Source organism: Mobula hypostoma, chromosome 27 (genome assembly GCF_963921235.1).
Source record: "Mobula hypostoma chromosome 27, sMobHyp1.1, whole genome shotgun sequence".
NCBI lineage: Eukaryota > Metazoa > Chordata > Chondrichthyes > Myliobatiformes > Myliobatidae > Mobula > Mobula hypostoma.
In genome coordinates this window covers 36,212,447-36,231,474 of record NC_086123.1, presented here as the reverse complement: position 1 = coordinate 36,231,474, position 19,028 = coordinate 36,212,447, and the positions used below count along the sequence as shown (strand labels likewise).

Sequence of the window (19,028 nt, the reverse complement as noted above, 5' to 3'; positions counted from 1 at the left end):
GAAGACTTTGCTGAAGCATTTCTCAAAGTAAATGACTGGTTAACAAAACTGAAAATCTTGTGAAAGAAGAGTCAGTGTTGGCTTGGATTGTAAAAATTGCTTAAGGATATAAAGCAGTGGGTTTGGTAAACAGTTATTATTCAGAATGGGGGATAAAAGACAAATAAATTTCTTAGAGATAGTGGAAGACTCTGCTTTTTGTTTGGAGAATGATCCCGGGCATTAAAGGGTTAATGTATGAAGAGCATTTGATGGACAGCCTCAGAATAGAGATGATGAGAAATTTCTTTAACCAAAGGGTGGTGAATTTGTGGAACTCATTGCCAGAGACGGCTATGGAGACTAAATCATTGGGTATATTTAAAGCAGAGGTTGATAGGTTCTTGATTAGTAAAGGTGTCAAAGGCTACTTGAAGAAGGCAGGAGAATGGGGGTGAGAAGGATAATAAATCAGCCATGATGGAATTGTGGACCAGGCTTGATGGGCTGAATGGCCTATAGGAATTCAGAATAAGTTTCAAAGTTAGCCAACGAGGCATGTCATGATTTACTAGTCATCTGAAGAAAGATATAGAACAGATGAAAATATATCTGATGGAATTTAATACAGAGAAGTGAGATGATACATAGTGACGGAAGTGATGTGACTGGTGTGATTGATCTATAGGGAGCTAATATGATTTTACTGGGCCAAATGGTATTTTGACTTTAATACCAAGGATAAATACTACAAATGTGGTGTAAGAATTTTTAAAAATAGGCTCAAAAGGTCATGAGGATAGATGGGTTGCATTTGTCTATCTCCACAGTCGGCACTTCAATCCTTTTCTGTAAAAGCAAGTTTCAGAGTTATCCTGATCAACACACACAAAATGCTGGAGGAACTCAGCAGGTCAGGCAGTCTCTGTGGAAAGGAATAGTTGACTTTTCGGGCTGAGACCCTTCATCCGGACTGGAAAGGAAAGAAGATGCCAGAATAAAAATAAAATGGGTGGAGAGGAAGGAGGATGAAGTTAGAAGGTGATAGGTGAAGCCAGGTGTGTAGGAAAGGTAAAGGGCTGAGAGGGAGGAATCTGATAGGAGAGGAGAGTGGACTGGTCTTGAACCAAAATGCTGGCCAATGTCTTCTACTGTGGATTCTGTCTGACCTTCTGAGTTCCTCCAGCAGTTTGTTTTTCTGCTCCAGGCTACAGTGTCTATTGGAACTTCCAGTTCATTTCTTGCCAATGCTGCTGCTCCAATTCAAACTGTTCTGACTGACCATTCCTTATTGGAACATGAGCATATCCAATGAACAAAATCACACTGGAACCTTTACCAGTTAGAACATAGACTATTACAGCACAATCCAGGCCCTTCAGTCCACAACACCGTGCTGAGCTGTTAACCTACAATCTAACCCTTCCCTCCTAAGTAGCCCTCTATCTTCCTACCATTCATATGCCTGTCTTAGAGTCGCCAATGTATCTGCCTCTTCTGACAACACTATCCACACACCCACTATTCTCCATGTAAAAAAACTGATCTCTGACATCCCCACTGTACTTCCCTCCAATCACCTTAAAATTGGCCACCTCTATTAGCTATTTCCACCCTGGGAAAAAAAGTCTCAACTGTCCACTTGAGCTATGCCTCTTATCATCCTTGTACACCTCTATCAAGTCATCTCCCATCCTCCCTCACTCCAAATACAAAAACCTATCCTCATGAAACAAAAATTGTGAATTTTTTAATAATAAAGATTAATGAGAAAAAATGACATGGGATAAAAACAAGTCCATTTGTCCTAAACACCAGTCTAAGTAATCTTACACCAATCCCATTTCCTCCTCCCAGAATTCCCATCAGATCTCCTCATGTTCTAACACATACTCATATTCTGCATACTAGGGACAATTTACAGTGGCCTACTAACATAGAAACCCACATGTTTTCTGGGTGTGGGAGGAAAGGAGAGCACCTGGAGGAAATCCACATGGTCACAGGGGAACGTGCAGACTCCATAGTCAATACAAGAGGTTAGGTTTGATAGGGTCTCTGGGACTGTGAGATGGTGGCTCAGCCTGATACATCAGTACCCCACCCCTCTAATGGTCACATGGTTATCCCCTACTGGTCACATGGTCATCCCTCTATTGGTCACATAGTCACATGGTCTCCCCTCTAATGGTCACATGGTTAGCCCTCTACTGGTCACATGGTCTCCCCTCTAATGGTCACATGGTTATCCCTCTACTGGTCACATGGTCTCCCCTCTAATGGTCATATGGTCACATGATCTCCCCTCTAATGGTCACATGGTCACAGGGAGAATGTGTGGACTCCACAGTCAATACCAGAGGTTAGGTTTGATGTGGATCTCTGGAACTGTGAGGAAACAGGTCTTCCTGTTTCATTAGTATCCCACCCCTCTAATGGTCTTCACTGTTTCTTCTGGCTCTCATCTTTACCCTCCACGATCTGACCTTATCTCCTAACATTTTGTTTCAACGTTTTAAGAAAACGAACAATTGCTTGCTTGGCTGGCTCTTAAAGAGAATTTGGAGGGAATATAATTTACTTGATTGGAAAAGTTTGAGCTTCAAATCTGCTTATTAATTTTGTTCTAATAATTTACTGCATCCTTGAGCTAAGGTTTTGTGTTTGATGTTGTAATGTGAGAGCACAGTGGCTGCTGGCCAACAGCTTCATATGCTTTTAAAAGGAGAGCTTAGCATAATGAATGTAAGCATGTTTTTCCAATCTCTGCTTAGATGTCCCAGTACTCTGTGGCAGGGCAGCATCCGTCCACGTTTCAGACACAGCAGACGCTCTATCAAACCAACTCTCAGCAACTGTACAGCCTTTCACAATCTGGTCAGCAGGTATGGTGGCATTAATCGTCAGCACTCACACAGTGTCTCTGTGGTCTTTCACGTATTACTTTGGGCCCAGCAATTAATCCTAGCCTGAAGGACATTAGCTGGAAAGGGAAGATAGGATAGGGATATTCTCTCTTCTCCCCTCTCCCATGGGCAGGAGATACAAAAACCTGAACCCACGTACCACCAAAGTTCAGATGAAGATGGCAGAGTTTGTCATCGAAACTTCAGTTAAAATTGACACCTGTACCCAGCTGGAAGCCCAAGAAGAGCTTATTCGTCATATACACCAGGAAACCACTAGATCCTTTTTCAAGTTTAATTCTTCTTTTTGATGGGAATTCAGTAAGACTCTCCATCACCGCTCAGCATTTATGATCTTTGCTGCCCAACTGATATCCTCTCCATAGAAGCTGCCCGACCGACTGAGTTCCCATCTATCCACTAACTCACCGCCAACCACCACTACTTTAACATTTTCTGTCAGTCACCACATGTACAGACTTGGTTTACTTTGTGGATCTATGTGGAAAAGCTATCTTACGTATTTATTTTATTATTATTGTGCTCTTATCATATTGTGTTTTTTTTTTGGTGCTGCATTGGATCCAGAGTAACAATTATTTTGTTCTCCTCTGCATTTGTGTGCTGGAAAGGACATTAAACAATCCTAAATCTATGTACAAGCATAAACCACTTTACCAAAGTCAAATTTGTTATGTGAAGGGTAAAAAACAAAATTAACTAGTTCCATTTCCATGTTTATGCTTACACTGAAAGCAAACGCATGTCTTAGGAAGGGTTCAGACCTCACAAACCAAACTGTGATCTTATGCCTGAAGAGTTTAGACCTAACAGTAACAAACTTCACGCCTCTGCATCTTTCTTTAAAGTATCTCGCCCTCCAGTGGCCTTCAGAAGGAATTACAGATATTCCCAGATCTGTAGACCAATTTATTGTCAAAGTGTGCATATGTTATCATATTTTATTTTAATATTGTTACGTAACTGGCAACAATGAATATTAATCGAGACTGGTTTTATAAAAACAACCAAACATTTATTAAACATGTAGAAACGATAAGGGAAAAAAAACACAAAGGAAAACTTTAACTGGAGGTTAACAGGTACGCAGTTGTTCACCAACTCGCCATTCGACTCTGGTTCTTAAAGTGTTAAATGTGGAAACAGTTCTTAAAGCGATACAGTCAGATATAGTTCTTAAAGTGATAACTTCAAAAGTCCAACAGTTTTACGCATTCAATTGGGAGAGACTTCTCTGGAGAAAGATTTCTTCACCGACGCACCTTTACTGCTGGTTCTGTCCACAGGACTCCCAATGCCGAAATTAAACAGTTTAAATTGACTGACCTTAAATTCCTTTAGAGAGAGAGAGCTTTTTGCATGAACTCATTGCGCTATTGCAAGAGTTATCTCAATGCAGGTTCTCTTCAATGAAGACTCAATAAGGTCGATCCTTTATTAAACTGCCAAACGATGCCGACTTCTCTCAATCCTTCACTTCGACGAATTCTTCACTCTCCCTTCAAAACTGTCGGAATTGAGTAAATTGGCACTTCCAGCCACAAATTTCCAGTCCAAATACAATATCCTGTAAGAGAACGCACCTTCCGTTTTAAAAATGAAACTGCGTCACAAAAAACAAACACGCAACAGAAACGGAGGCACAACACTTTCTACCTGGAAATCTACAAACTCAAAAACCCACTGCATCACCTGAGTCGACCCTTATATAGTCACGGGGCACATGTCATCACGTGACCTCACATCGGCGGGAAAATCACATCAGGTGACCTCCAAAAGACCATTACATCATTCTCACAAAAAAAAATAGATCTCCTTGAGCATGTAACACCTCCCTCCAAAAAAAAAAATTTGGTCTCTTGAAGAACAAAAATTTAACAATTTATACAAAAAAAAATACAAAGGTATAAAACTTACAAAATACACAATATATACAATCTTATCTTTCAGCCCTTTACAAACTAATGTACAGTAGGAGTGTTACAAATGATAAAATATCACTCCAAAAAAAAATAAATTTTCATTGTACATTTAACATCTAGACAAACAGTCAGCGATCACATTGTCTTTACCCTTGATATGAGTGATCAAAATATTGTACTCCTGTAACATTAGACTGGATTATTAAATTGGAGTTTAATTTCCTGAACCCTTTTCCTTAACAGTCACAGTAGCAACTTCTCTCATAATACGGTTTTATTATATTTAGATGACAACTGTGTTGTCTTTCTCCTGTCTGGGGTTTTTACCACATAATCCACCTCATTTACTTTAGATTTAATCTCATAAGGACCATGGAATTTTGCTTGTAATGGGTTCGTTTGCACTGGGAAAAGAACCAACACCTTATCTCTGGGCTTAAATGACCTCATCCTAGCTTCCTTATCATACCACGTCTTCATCTTCTCTTGAGCTAACTTTAAATTTTCCTTGGCCAAACTACAAGCTTTGTAGAATCTGTCTTTAAATTTCAAAACATAATCTAACAAACTAGTGTGTACTTCTTTATTAATCCACTGTTCCTTCAACAAAGCCAAAGGTCCTCAAACTCTATGTCCAAACACAAGTTCAAAAGGACTAAAACCTAATGATTCCTGTACTGCCTCCCTGACTGCAAAAAGTAGTAAATGTATACCCTCATCCCAATCCTTTTCATTTTCTACACAATATGTCCTAATCATAGTTTTTAGTGTAGAATGAAATCTCTCCAAGGTTCCTTGTGATTCTGGATGATAGGCTGAGGAAATAATCTGCTTTGCTCCCAGTTTATAAACTACCTGCTGAAACAGCCCAGACATAAAATTACTTCCTTGATCTGATTGTGTTTCCTTAGGCAACCCAAAATAAGTGAAGAATTTTATAAGAGCTTTTGTCACAGTTTTGGCGGTTATATTCCTAAGAGGTACTGCATCTGGAAACCTAGATGCTGTGCACATAATAATTAATAAATATTGATGTCCAGTTTTAGTCTTTGGCGAAGGACCTACACAGTCTACAATGATTTTTGAAAACGGCTCACCAAATACAGGAATTGGTTGCAGTGGAGCCACTGGAGTAACCTGATTAGGTTTACCAACAATTTGACACGTATGACACGTTTTACAAAATGTTGCCACATCTTGTCTTAAACTAGGCCAATAAGAATGTTTAGAAACTTTGTTCATAGTTTTGTTTACACCTAAATGACCACCCAAAGGAATACTATGAGCCATAGTCAAAATCTCATTTCGGTAAATTTTAGGAACAACTACCTGATGATTAACTTCCCATTCCTCACTAGCAGGAATTGTAGGCGATCTCCACTTTCTCATTAATACCCCCTTTTCAAAATAATATCCAACTGGTACTTTTCCAATTTCACTATCTGGAAGAGCTTGTTCTTTTAATTTAACTCTCTCAGGATCCCTACCCTGCTCTGCTATCATCTCCTTCCGAGATAAAGACAAATCTTCCTGATCAGACTTACCATCAAAATCCTGATCAAATAAGGTAGGTAAGAAAGTTTCTGATACATCCTCAAAATTCAAATCTTGATTTGAACTGTCATGGGTGACAACCTCATCCTTTACATCAGTCTTTTTAGCCATAGCTCTTGTTACAACACAGGAAGAATCTGTGTTAGAATCCCTCTGTGGTTCCTCAGAATTTGAATTTATTGTCAAATGCACTTCAGGAAAAACTTGTCCACCCTGCTAAATCATTCCCTAATAAAAGAAAACATCATTCACAGGTAAACTGGATTGTAGTCCTACTTTAACAACCCCTGTAACTAATCCTGACCTTAAATTTACTCTATGTAAATGTACTGGCATAAGGGCACTCCCTACTCCTCTTATATAATTTACCTCAGCAATGTCAGACTCATCACTAAACCTTAACACACTATCTAATATTGGTGATTGTGAAGCTCCAGTATCTCTAATTATCCTTATCAGTACTGCATTGGATCCTTCCTTCAAGGATACAAATCCTTCTGTTATAAAAGCCTCATATCCCTTCTTAACTTGGTCAGACTCTGGCACATCTTCATTAATATTTTCTAAACCCTGTAGCTTTACAGGTTTTCCAATATGCTGCACACAAGCATCTGGGGCCACTTCTTTCTCTTTCCATTTCAATCCGAAGCAATTAGCCACTACATATCCAGGTTTCTTACAATAATTACAAATAATACCAAAATGTCTTTCCTTCACATGTCTCCCTTCATCCTTACTTTTCTCACTAACTTCAGATTTAATGTCTGATTTACCTTGACTCTCTGTGTTAGTTTTCCTTTTAAAAAATTTACCTGGAGAAAATTTATTCTTGTGAATTAAAGCATACTCATCAGCCAGTTTAGCAATCTCCTGCAATGTAGCAGTGTCCCGTTCATTTAAGTATGTTCTCACTTCAACAGGAATGCTTCTTTTAAATTCCTCCTGCAAAATCAGCTCTTTCAATTTATTATACTCCCCATTCACATTTTTAGAGGAAACCCATCTCTCAAAACACACAGATTTCTCATAGGCAAATTCCACGTAAGTTTTTCCACTGATTTCTTTAAACTTCTAAATCTTTCTCTATACACTTCCGGAACCATCTCATATGCTTTTAATATTTGCTGCTTAACAATATCATAATCCAGTGCTTGCTCAGCATTTAAAGCTGTATAAACTTGTTGTGCCTTGCCTTTAATTACACTCTGTAACATCACTGGCCATTGGTCCTTCGGCCACTTTAAACTCAGAGCAACTGTATCGAAATGCTGAAAATATGCATCCACATCAGCTTCATTAAATGGAGGAACCAAAACAACCTCACGACTAGCAATAAATTGTTTTGTAGAACCAGAAGACTGATTCCCAGACCTTATTTTCTCCATCTCTAGCTCAAATTTCCTCTGGTTTTCAGTTTCTCTTGCTCTCATTTCCACTTTAAATCTTTCAAACTTTAACTGTTCAAGATGGAACTGCATTTCCAGATTACTCATTGGAAACTTATCTAACACCTCCTGATCAAACAATTCCATATTAATATAATGTTCAGTAATTTTCCTTTGTATGAAAGCCTTGGTAGAATTTCTCGTAATTCCTTTAATATCCAACTTCTTAGCAATCTCCAATACCACAGGTTCTCTCGCAGTCTCTAAAAATCCCGAGTCAGGCGTCTTCAAAAACTTGTAAATATCCATTGTTGCCGAATACAACACACACACACCAATCAAACCAAAAAAAATCGGGTATTCCCTTTCCAAATCAAAATGGCAATTACCAGCACTTAAACTCAAAATCGGAACATATCATGGCCGAGTCCCCACAAAATTATGTTACGTAACCGGCAACAATGAATATTAATCGAGACTGGTTTTATAAAAACAACCAAACATTTATTAAACACGTATAAATGATAAAGGAAAAAAACATAAAGGAAAACTTTAACTGGAGGTTAACAGGTACGCAGCCGTTCATCAACTCCACTCGGCTCTGGTTCTTAAAGCGTTAAATGTGGAAACAGTTCTTAAAGCGATACAGTCAGATATAGTTCTTAAAGCGATAACTTCAGAAGTCCAACAGTTTTACGCATTCAATTGGGAGAGACTTCTCTGGAGAAAGATTTCTTCACCGACGCACCTTTACTGCTGGTTCTGTCCACAGGATTCCCAATGCCGAAATTGAACAGTTTAAATCAACTGACCTTAAATTCCTTTTAGAGAGAGAGAATTTTTGCAAGAGCTATTGCAAGAGTTATCTCAATGCAGGTTCTCTTCAACGAAGACTCAATAAGGTCGATTCTTTATTAAACTGCCAAACGATGCCGACTTCTCTCAATCCTTCACTTCGATGAATTCTTCACTCTCCCTTCAAAACTGTCGGAATTGAGTAAATTGGCACTTCCAGCCACAAATTTCCAGTTCAAATACAATATCTTGTAAGAGAATGCACCTTCCGTTTTATGCGTCACAAAAACAAACGCGGAACAGAAACGGAGGCACAACACGTTCTACCTGGAAATCTGCAAACTCAAAACCCTACTGCATCACCTGAGTCGACCCTTATATAGTCCCGGGGGAGCGGGAGGGGCACATGTCATCACGTGACCTCACAACGGCGGGAAAATCACATCAGGTGACCTCCAAAAGACCATTACATCATTCTCACTAAAAAAAGACAGATCTCCTTGAGCATGTAACAATATTCATTTTCATTTACAAGGAAAAAATAAGTAGAATTTTATGAAATTGTAAACATAAACAAAAATTGACAAATAACCAATGTTTAAAAAAGACGAACAGTGCAAATAAAAATGACAGTGAGACCCAGTATGAGTTGTAAAGAGTTGTGACGTCCACTGTGATATGTGTGCATTTTGCAAATATGGGTTCAAGCCCACTCTGAATAATGCTTCTATAAGGCTGATACCATGCAATATGCAGTCATATCATGTGAGGCCTGTGAGAAGATGGTTATTTAACACAGCACACAATATTCCAGGATGTTTTGGATCTGTGCGTCGTGCTAGACTAGCTACTGGGGTAACTAAGAGTTGTGAGTCCCGTGTTACAGCCTTTAGATTAGCTCAAGACAGCAGATTTATTTCCTTTGTAGCTTTATGGTCATTGTTATTGATAATTAAATATATTTGGATTAAGTTTACCAGTGATCAGTCTGAGTTTTGTATGAAACAGGTCAGGCCACACCCGAGGGAAGAGAAACAGAGTTTGAATGCCCCGGGTCAGAACGGGAAAGGAGAGAAAAGAATCTTGTTAAGCTGCTGGGAGGGTGGGGGAGAGGAAATGTGTCCGCAGGAGTAAAACAATGATAAGCATGTTTTACCCTATCAGAGACATTCCCCCTCCCCACCCTCCTTGCAGCTCAACAAGATCCTTTTCTCTCCTCGTCCGTTCTGACAGAGGGTCGTTGACCTGAGACATTAATTCTGTTTCTCTTTCCGCAGATACAGCCTGACCTGCTGAGTGTTCCCATCATTCTGTTTTACATGTCCCAACATCTGCAGAGTATTTTCACCATTCTGAGTGTCTGGATTACTATTTAATCGTCATGCTTTGATGTTATTTTAAACTAGTGGTAATTTAACTATGTTCGTTCTCCCTCTATCTCGATCTCTCTTTCTCTTTCCAGTGCTCTTCTGGCAATATCTACAACTCCGTTTACCACGCACAGAATCAGTACGTGCAGCCCCGACTTGCTCCACATAACGACCAGGATCTCCAACCCAAGACCTATCCCAAACCCATCTACTCATACAGGTACGGAAAGACTGAATTGAACACCACATTAACTCCAAGAGATAAAAATTCGGTTTTTATTAAAATTAACATATAAGATGATTTAAGATGAACAGAAGGTTATTTTGTAATTTGTAGTCGTTACAGTGTTGATGTAATTAAGTGCAATTAAAAAATGTGCAAGCACAAGCTATCTGCTAGAGGAACTCAGTGGCACGAGCAGCAACTGGGAAGCCATTTGTTGGTAGAAATCTTGCCTATCTTTACCCCTTCCACCTGCTTTAACAGCAGAATGAAGGCATGGCATGCAAACAGTCCCTCTGGTCCAGCTCATCCATGCCAAGCCCGATGACCATCTGAGCTAGTCCCATTTACCCTGTTTGGTCCATGTCTCTCCAAATATTTCCTATCCATGTAACTGTCTTACAAAATGTCTTTTGGGAGGTTAGCATCTAAGGGTACACATTGTATTGAAAGAACAGGTGGATAGGCAGAGGGGGTGGGGTGACTCTGTTGGTAAAAAATGAAATCAAATCCTTAGAAAGAAGGTGACATAGAATCAGAAGATACACTGTAGAACCCTTGAGGGTAGAGTTTAGAAGCTGCTAGGGTAAAAAATCCCTGATGGGAGTTATATATAGGCCCCCGAACAGTAGCCAGGATGTAGCCTACAATTTACAATGGGAGATAGAAAATGCATGCCAAAAGGTAATGGGGTTTTTCAATATGCAGGAAAACAGATTGGTGCTGAATCCCAAGAGAAAGAATTTGTAGAATGTATAAGAGATGGCCTTTTTGAGCAGCTTGTAGTTGAGTCTGGATTGAGTGTAATGTAATGACCCAGATTTCATTACAGAGTTTAAAGGAATCCTTAGGAGGCAGGGATGACAGCAGAACAGCAGTGACTGGAGTTTCTTGGGGGAAATTCTGAAGGAGCAGGAAAGATACATTACAAAGATAAAGAAGTATTCTAAAGGTAGGATGAGGCAACCGTGGCTGAAAACGGAAGTCAAACGAAGTATTGAAGTTAAAGACAGGGCAAGGAAAATAGCAAAAATTAGTAAACACGAGGAATTCTGCAGATGCTGGAAATTCAAGCAACACACATCAAAGTTGCTGGTGAACGCAGCAGGCCAGGCAGCATCTCTAGGAAGAGGTACAGTCAACGTTTCAGGCCGAAATCTGTCCTGATGAAGGGTCTCGGCCTGAAACATTGACTGTACCTCTTCCTAGAGATGCTGCCTGGCCTGCTGCGTTCACCAGCAACTTAGATGTGTGTAGCAAAAATTAGTGAGAGGTTAGAGGGTCAGGAAGCTTTAAAAAAAACAACTAAAAAGGTCATAAAGAGAGAAATGATGAAATATGAATGTAGTTGGCCATAATATAAAAGAGCTTACAAAAAGATTTTTTGGATATATAAAGAGTAAAAGAGAGACAAGAGTAGATATCAGACCACTGGAAAATGACACTAGAGAGGTAGTAATAAGGGACAAACAATTGGCAGAGAAACGTTTTGGTACAGTCTTCACTGTGGAAGACACTATCAGGATGCCAGAGATTGGAGAGTGTCAGAAGTGAGTGGTGTTACTATTTCTAAGGAGATGGTGCTTGGGAAACTGAAAGGCCTGAAGGGAAATAAGTCACCTAGATCATATGGACTTCACCCCAGGGTTCTGAAAGAGGTGGCTGAAGAGATCTTGAAAGTATTAGTAATAACCTTTCAAGAATGTCTAGATTCTGGAATGGTTCAGGAGGACTGGAACATTGAAAATGTCATTCCGGAGACTTCCGGTAGCGCTCATGGAGTGAAGTCGCGTTCTTGACTCGCTCCATTACCTCTGAGTTTTTTCTCTCTATGGTCAGCTATACTTTAATTAACTATTAAGGCATCAATTTTTACAATACTTTGAATTAAACTGAATTCTCTGACAATTGGATGATACTGAGATCGGCTATGTCTAAGAACGGGAAAGACGGCAAGGATGGTAAACCTCCGGTTAAACCGAAAGCTACGGATCTCCCTCCGACTGAATCACCGGTGACTTTGAAAGCGATATCGGAGTTAATTCAGAGGGAAATTTCAACCTCTGTTAGGGAGATGATTCGTACAGAAATTATGGGCTTTGTTAAAGACCTGATTCATACGGAAATCTCAACTAAGTTCCAGAAAATTGCCGATTTAATTGATAAGATGCAAACATGTATTGCGGAACATCAGTCGGCTATATCTGATCTTCAAAAATCCGCGCAACAAAGTGAGCTTAAGATGGGGAAAGTCGAAGAAACAATTAATGTAATGAAGAAGAAACTTGACTTTTTGACTTTTAAAAACTCTGACTTGGAATCTAGAATGCGACGGCAGAATTTACGAATGATTGGCGTCAGGGAAGCCGTGGAAGCTAACAACCCTATGAAATATTTCTCCCAACTTTTAAAAGATGCATTCCCTACTGTATTTCCTGACCAACCACCGTTACTGGATCGTGTTCACAGAATCCCATCATACTCGTCTAGGTCAGATAGACCTAGGCATGTTATCTTACGTTTTCATTACTTTCAAGACAAGGAGAGACTGTTTCGATTCGCTCGATCTAAAGGTTTCATTGATTTTTCGGATCTTAAGTTCCGATTCGTGGAAGATTTCAGTAAACCAATCTGGGACCAACGGGTTCGTTACAGATCCGTGATGTCGGAATTCTATAAGATGGATTTAAGACCAGCGCTGCTGTACCCTGCACGTCTAAGGATTCGCATGTTAGATGGAGCCCTTCGTTTTTTTGATTCTCCATCGGATGCCCAGAGTTATCTGGATCAACTTTCATCTTCAACATCTTAATTGCCTTTTTTTAATTTTCTCCGTTGATCAGAGGCTGTGAATTGGTTGGTTTTAACTTTTCTGTGCCCTATTTGGGCAGAAAAGTTTACTTTCGATTTCTTAATATGGCTGCTAAACTTTCTTTTTAACTGCGTCATTTCTTTCTTTTCCCAGGGGATTCTGGGTGGTTACTTCCCTTTTGTCATCTTACGTATTTCCTGTGCGGCCTTAAATTTTGTAGTTTTTTTTAAATTTTATTCTGTTTTGCTTTTTATAATCATTTTATGTTAATAATCCTATTTTTTTTGTTGCTGTGTCTATTCATGAGTTTGAGGTTTATTGTGGTTTTTTTTTAATATATACTTTCCGGCTTTTGTTCTGTTCTGTGTGTATTTTAATTGAGCTAACTTTTTTTTACTTATTTTTTTACTGTTTTACAATTAGCTGATCCTTTTCATATTTATACCTTTTTTTTAGGGAGCGTATGCCGGAAGTCATGGGGGTAGTTTTAGCGCTTGCTTCTTTCTGGCGGGTCTGCTTTAGATTTCGCCTTGGGGTCTTGGGGTGGGGGGTGGTGGGAGGGGCTTCACGTTTTAGTTTGTTTCTCTTTGGGCTATATACATTATTGAAGTATTGGTTGCGTCCTTTTCCCCGGTATCTTTTGTATGTTCTGTTTCCTCTCCGGGTTTGTGGGTCGCGCCTATTGTCAATCCTCCTTGTTATGGGTTGACTTTAGGATTTATGGAGTCTATTATTAATTTTGTCTCCTGGAATACTAATGGTCTTAATCATCCTATTAAAAGGAAAAAAGTTTTTAAAGTGTTCCGGAGACTTAAAGCACAAATTTTATTTTTACAAGAGACCCATGTACGGAGGGGGGACAGACTACGTTTTTTCAAATTCTGGAAGGGACAACAATTTCATTCGAACTCCAATGCTAAGATTCGAGGCGTCTCTATTTTTATACACTCCTCAGTTACTTTTATACAACAGGATATTATCTCTGATCCGAATGGTAGATTTTTATTGGTTAGTGGTTTACTATTTAATAAAAAAGTAGTTTTGGTTAATGTTTATGCTCCTAATATGGATTGTCCGGAATTTTATAAATCATTGTTTGATCAGTTTCCGAATTTGAACGAGTTTTCATTGATTTGGGGCGGAGATCTTAATACCTGTTTATCTCCAGCTTTGGACCGTTCGGCTCCTTTACGGACTTTACCTAATAAATCTGCAAATTTGATTAATTTTTTCCTTTCTGATTCTGGGTCGACGGACATTTGGCGTTTTCTGCATCCTCAGGAAAAAGATTTTTCCTTCTTTTCACATGTTCATCATTCCTATTCAAGAATTGATTATTTTTTCATTGATTCTCGTCTCATCCCTTCAGTGATTAAATGTGATTATGATTCTATAACCATTTCGGATCATGCTCCACTTAAGCTTTCTATTAAAATTATGGCCAATATACCAAACAATAGACAATGGCGTTTTAATTCGCTGTTGCTTCAGGACTCGGACTTTGTTAATTTTATGAATGAACAGATTGAGCTTTTTTTTACAATTAACCATACAGAAGATATTTCGGTTAACACTCTTTGGGACACTTTTAAAGCCTATATTCGGGGTCAGATTATTTCGTATTCCGTTGCTTTGAGGAAGAAACAGAAGCAGGAGGAGATGGCAATTGTGGACAAGATTAAAGAAATTGATAAGAAATATGTTATGGCTCCTTCTGAGGAGCTATACAAACAAAGAACTGAACTTCAAATGGAACACAGTTTACTACTCTCGTCCTCGATTGTAAACCAATTAAAGAAAACAAGAAGTGATTTTTATGTTCACAGTGATAAAATTGGCAAGCTGCTGGCTAATCAATTGAAATCTAATTATGTTAAATCTCAAATCAATCAGATTTATAACCAAAATGATCGATTGATATTGGATCATGTGGGGATTAATCAAACCTTTTGTGATTTTTATTCTTCTTTATATCAATCAGAGTCTCCTCGAGATTCTAAATATATGAATGATTTTTTAGATAAGTTAGACTTCCCTCAGATTTCACAGGATATGTCTTCTTTATTAGATACTTCCATTACAATGGATGAGATTAAGAATGTTATTTTTTCTATGAATCTGGGGAAAGCTCCTGGCCCTGATGGGTTTACCGTTGAATTTTATAAATGTTTTGCTTCTTTATTGATTCCTTGGCTCTATAAGGTTTTTGAGGCTTCTTTGAAACTTGGTAAACTTCCGGAATCTTTTAATAGAGCATCAATTTCTTTAATACTAAAGAAGGATAAAGACCCTGCTCAATGTGCATCTTATAGACCAATATCTTTATTAAATGTTGATTCTAAAGTTTTTTCTAAGTTATTAGCAAATAGACTAGAAAAAGTACTTCCTTCTATTATTTCGGAAGACCAAACGGGTTTTATTAAAGGTCGTTACTCTTTTTATAATATTCGTACATTGTTAAATATCGTTTATACTCCCTCACAAAATGTTCCTGAGTGTGTTATTTCTTTAGATGCCGAGAAAGCTTTTGATAGAGTAGAATGGCCTTATTTATTTAAGGTGCTTGAAATGTTTAATTTTAGCTTGAAATTTATATCCTGGATTAAACTGTTATATCACTCCCCTGTAGCCTCGGTTCGTACTAACTCCTTAAACTCACCTTTTTTTCCTCTCTTTCGTGGTACTCGACAAGGCTGTCCTCTTAGTCCCCTATTATTTGATATTGCATTAGAACCTCTTGCAATTGCTATTCGAGAATCTTCAAATATTACTGGGATAACTCGGGGATTAAAGTCCCATAAATTATCACTCTATGCTGATGATTTACTTTTATATATTTCTAATCCTGAGAGATCCATTCCTGCTGTTTTAGAGTTATTAGCACAATTTGGTCTTTTCTCAGGTTATAAATTAAATCTTAGTAAGAGTGAACTTTTTCCGATTAATAAACATCTTCCCTTATATTATAAATTTCCATTTAAATTGATTAATAATTACTTTTCATATCTTGGGATTAAAATTACTTGTAAACATAAAGATTTATTTAAGACTAACTTTTTACCATTAATAGACCATATTACTCAACTTTCATCTAAATGGTTTCCCTTATATTTAACTTTGATTGGTCGTATTAATGCAGTTAAGATGTTTTTTTTGCCAAAATTTTTATATGTGTTTCAGGCATTACCAATTTTCGTTCCTAAATCTTTTTTTGATAAAGTTGACTCTAAAATTTCTTCATTTATTTGGCAGAATAAGAATCCGAGACTGGGTAAAATACATTTACAGAAAGCTAAGAGAGATGGAGGTTTAGCATTACCTAACTTTAGATTTTATTATTGGGCTATTAATATTCGACATATGAAATTTTGGTTACTTGACCGGGACATACTATCTATTCCTAAATGGGTAGCATTGGAATTACAATCTGTTCAGGGTTATACACTTGGTTCTATTTTAGGTTCCTCTCTTCCTTTTGATTCGAAACGCCTTAAGCAGGTCTCTAACCCGATAGTTAAATATGCTTTGCGCATTTGGTTTCAATTCAGAAAATTTTTTGATCTTAATCAATTCGGGTTAGCGATTCCTATTTTAGGTAACATATTTTTTCCTCCCTCTTTTACGGATCGCGCTTTTCAAACTTGGAAGACTAAGGGTATTTTACGGTTTTTGGATTTATTTTTAGATGGTTCCCTTATGTCTTTTGAACAATTATCTAATAAATATAACTTATCAAGAATACATTTTTTTAGATATTTACAAGTTAGAAATTTCCTAAGTACTATACTTTCTTCCTTTCCAATGCTTCCTCCTATATATATTTTAGATTCGATAATTAACCTTAATCCATGTCAGAAAGGTGCATCGGCTATGATTTATAATATTATTATGAAACTTAGGAAAGCTCCATTTGATAAGATTAGGGTAGATTGGGAACAGGAATTGGGGCTTACCATTTCTGTGGATGATTGGGGGCAGATTTTACAATTAGTTAATACTTCCTCTATTTGTGCTAAACATTCCCTAATTCAATTTAAAGTGGTTCATAGAGCACATATGTCCAAAGATAAGTTAGCGCGTTTTTACTTGCATATTAATCCTTTCTGTGATAGATGTTCGGGGCAGATAGCCTCTTTAACTCATATGTTTTGGTCTTGCCCTACTTTGGAAACTTTTTGGAGAGATATTTTCAATATTATTTCTAAGGTATTAAATATAGATATCTCTCCTCACCCTATTACTGCTATCTTTGGACTACCTAAAATTTCTAGTAATCTTTCCCCTTCAGCCCGTAGAATGATTGCATTTCTTACTTTAATGGCGAAAAGATGTATTTTACAACATTGGAAAGAGCTTAATGCTCCAACTACCTTTTTTTGGTTTTCTCAGACGATTTTATGTTTGAATCTGGAGAAAATTAGAAGTAACCTTTATGATTCTTCATTTAAATTTGAACAGATTTGGGGACCTTTTATTCGATATTTTCATTTAATGTAATATTTACCCTTCTTGTTTTTTCTTCACTGTTTTAATGGAGGTCGGGATTGAGGACGTGATTTTAAGTTTAACTCTGTTTGGTTTCAAGTTAGCCCATTGCTTTGCTTTGCTTTTAGTTAGTTGCACGGTGGGTTTTTTTTTGGGGTTTTTTTTTCTTTTTTTTTCCATTGATATATATAAAATCTAGTATACTATTATGTTATCTTGGTTTCTTATGCTTAAATTACATTGTTTGTAGTATTTTCTTTTTGGTATTGTTATCTTTTGGAATTTTATTATACTTTAACATTGTATTAATGTTTATATGGCTTACCTTTTTTGTATACTTACTCAATAAAAAGATTTAAAAAGAAAGAAAAGAAAATGTCATTCCACTCTTTAAGAAGGAAGAGAGGAAGAAGAAAGGAAATTATAGGCCAACTAGCCTTACTTCAGTGGTTGGAAAGATGCTGAAGTCTATTATTAAGGATAGGGTTTCAGGGTACTTGCAGGCACATAATAAAACAGGCCGAAGTCAGCATTGTTTCCTTAAGGGAAAACCTAGCCTGACAAATCTGTTGGAATTCTTTGAGGAAACAACAAGCAGGATAGACAAAGGAGAGTCAGTAGAGATGTTGTTTATTTGGAATTTCAGAAGGCCTTTGACAAGGTGCCACACATGATGCTGCTTAACAAGCTAAGAGCCCATTGTATTACCGTAAAGATTCCATTATGGATAGAAGATTGGTTGACTGGCAGGAGACAAAGAGTAGGAATAAAAGTTGACTAGTGGTTTGTTGGCAGAGGTTGGTGTTGGGACCATTCCTTTTCACGTTATATGTCAACGATTTGGTTGACAGAATTAATGGTTTGGTGGCAAAATTTGCAGATGATATGAAGATAGGTGGAGGGGCAGGCAGTGTTGATTTAGACAGATTGGGAGAATGGGCAAAGCTATGGCAGATGGAATATGGTGTAGGGAAGTGTATGGTCATGTACTTTGGCAGAAGGAATAAAAGTATTAGAGTATTTTCTAAATGGGAACAAAATTCAAAAATCAGAGATGCAAAGGGACTTGGAAGTCCTCATGCAGGGTTCCCTATAGGTTAATTTGTAGGCTGAGTCAGAGGTGAGGAAGGCAGATGCAATGTTAGCATTCATTTCAAGAAGACTAGAATATAAGGAGCAGAGCACAGGAAATTGGGTCACTGTCAGGTGAGGGAAGAGGAAAGGGCAGGCAGAGCAGGGTTCCCCTGTGGCCATTCCCCTCAACAACAAGTATACCACATTGGATACTGTTGGGGGGGATGACTTACCTGGGACAAGCTGCAGTAGCCGGATCTCTGGCACTGAGTCTGGCTCTGCAGTGCAGAAGGGAGGGTAGAAAAAGAGGAGAGCAGTAGTGATAGGGGACTCGATAGTTAGAGGTGCAGATAGGAGGTTCTGTGATCATGACAGAGAATCCAGGATGGTTTGTTGCCTCCCGGGTGCCAGGGTCAAGGATGTCTCTGATCAATTGCATGATATTCTGAAGTGGGAGGGTGATCAGCCAGATGTCGTGGTGCACATCGGTACCAATGACATA

The 19,028-nt window shown here is 38.1% G+C and overlaps 1 protein-coding gene across 3 annotated transcripts in view; it reads left to right on the top strand.

Annotated features, from left to right (window-relative positions):
• foxn4 (forkhead box N4) overlaps positions 1-19,028 on the top strand; it is a 63,945-nt gene that overhangs the window by 30,830 nt on the left and 14,087 nt on the right. For all 3 annotated transcript variants that reach the window (XM_063034195.1, XM_063034194.1, XM_063034193.1), the window contains 2 exons: positions 2,754-2,864; positions 10,025-10,152. In XM_063034195.1, the coding sequence (XP_062890265.1) occupies positions 2,754-2,864; positions 10,025-10,152 (239 nt within the window). The remainder of the gene's footprint in view (positions 1-2,753; positions 2,865-10,024; positions 10,153-19,028) is intronic.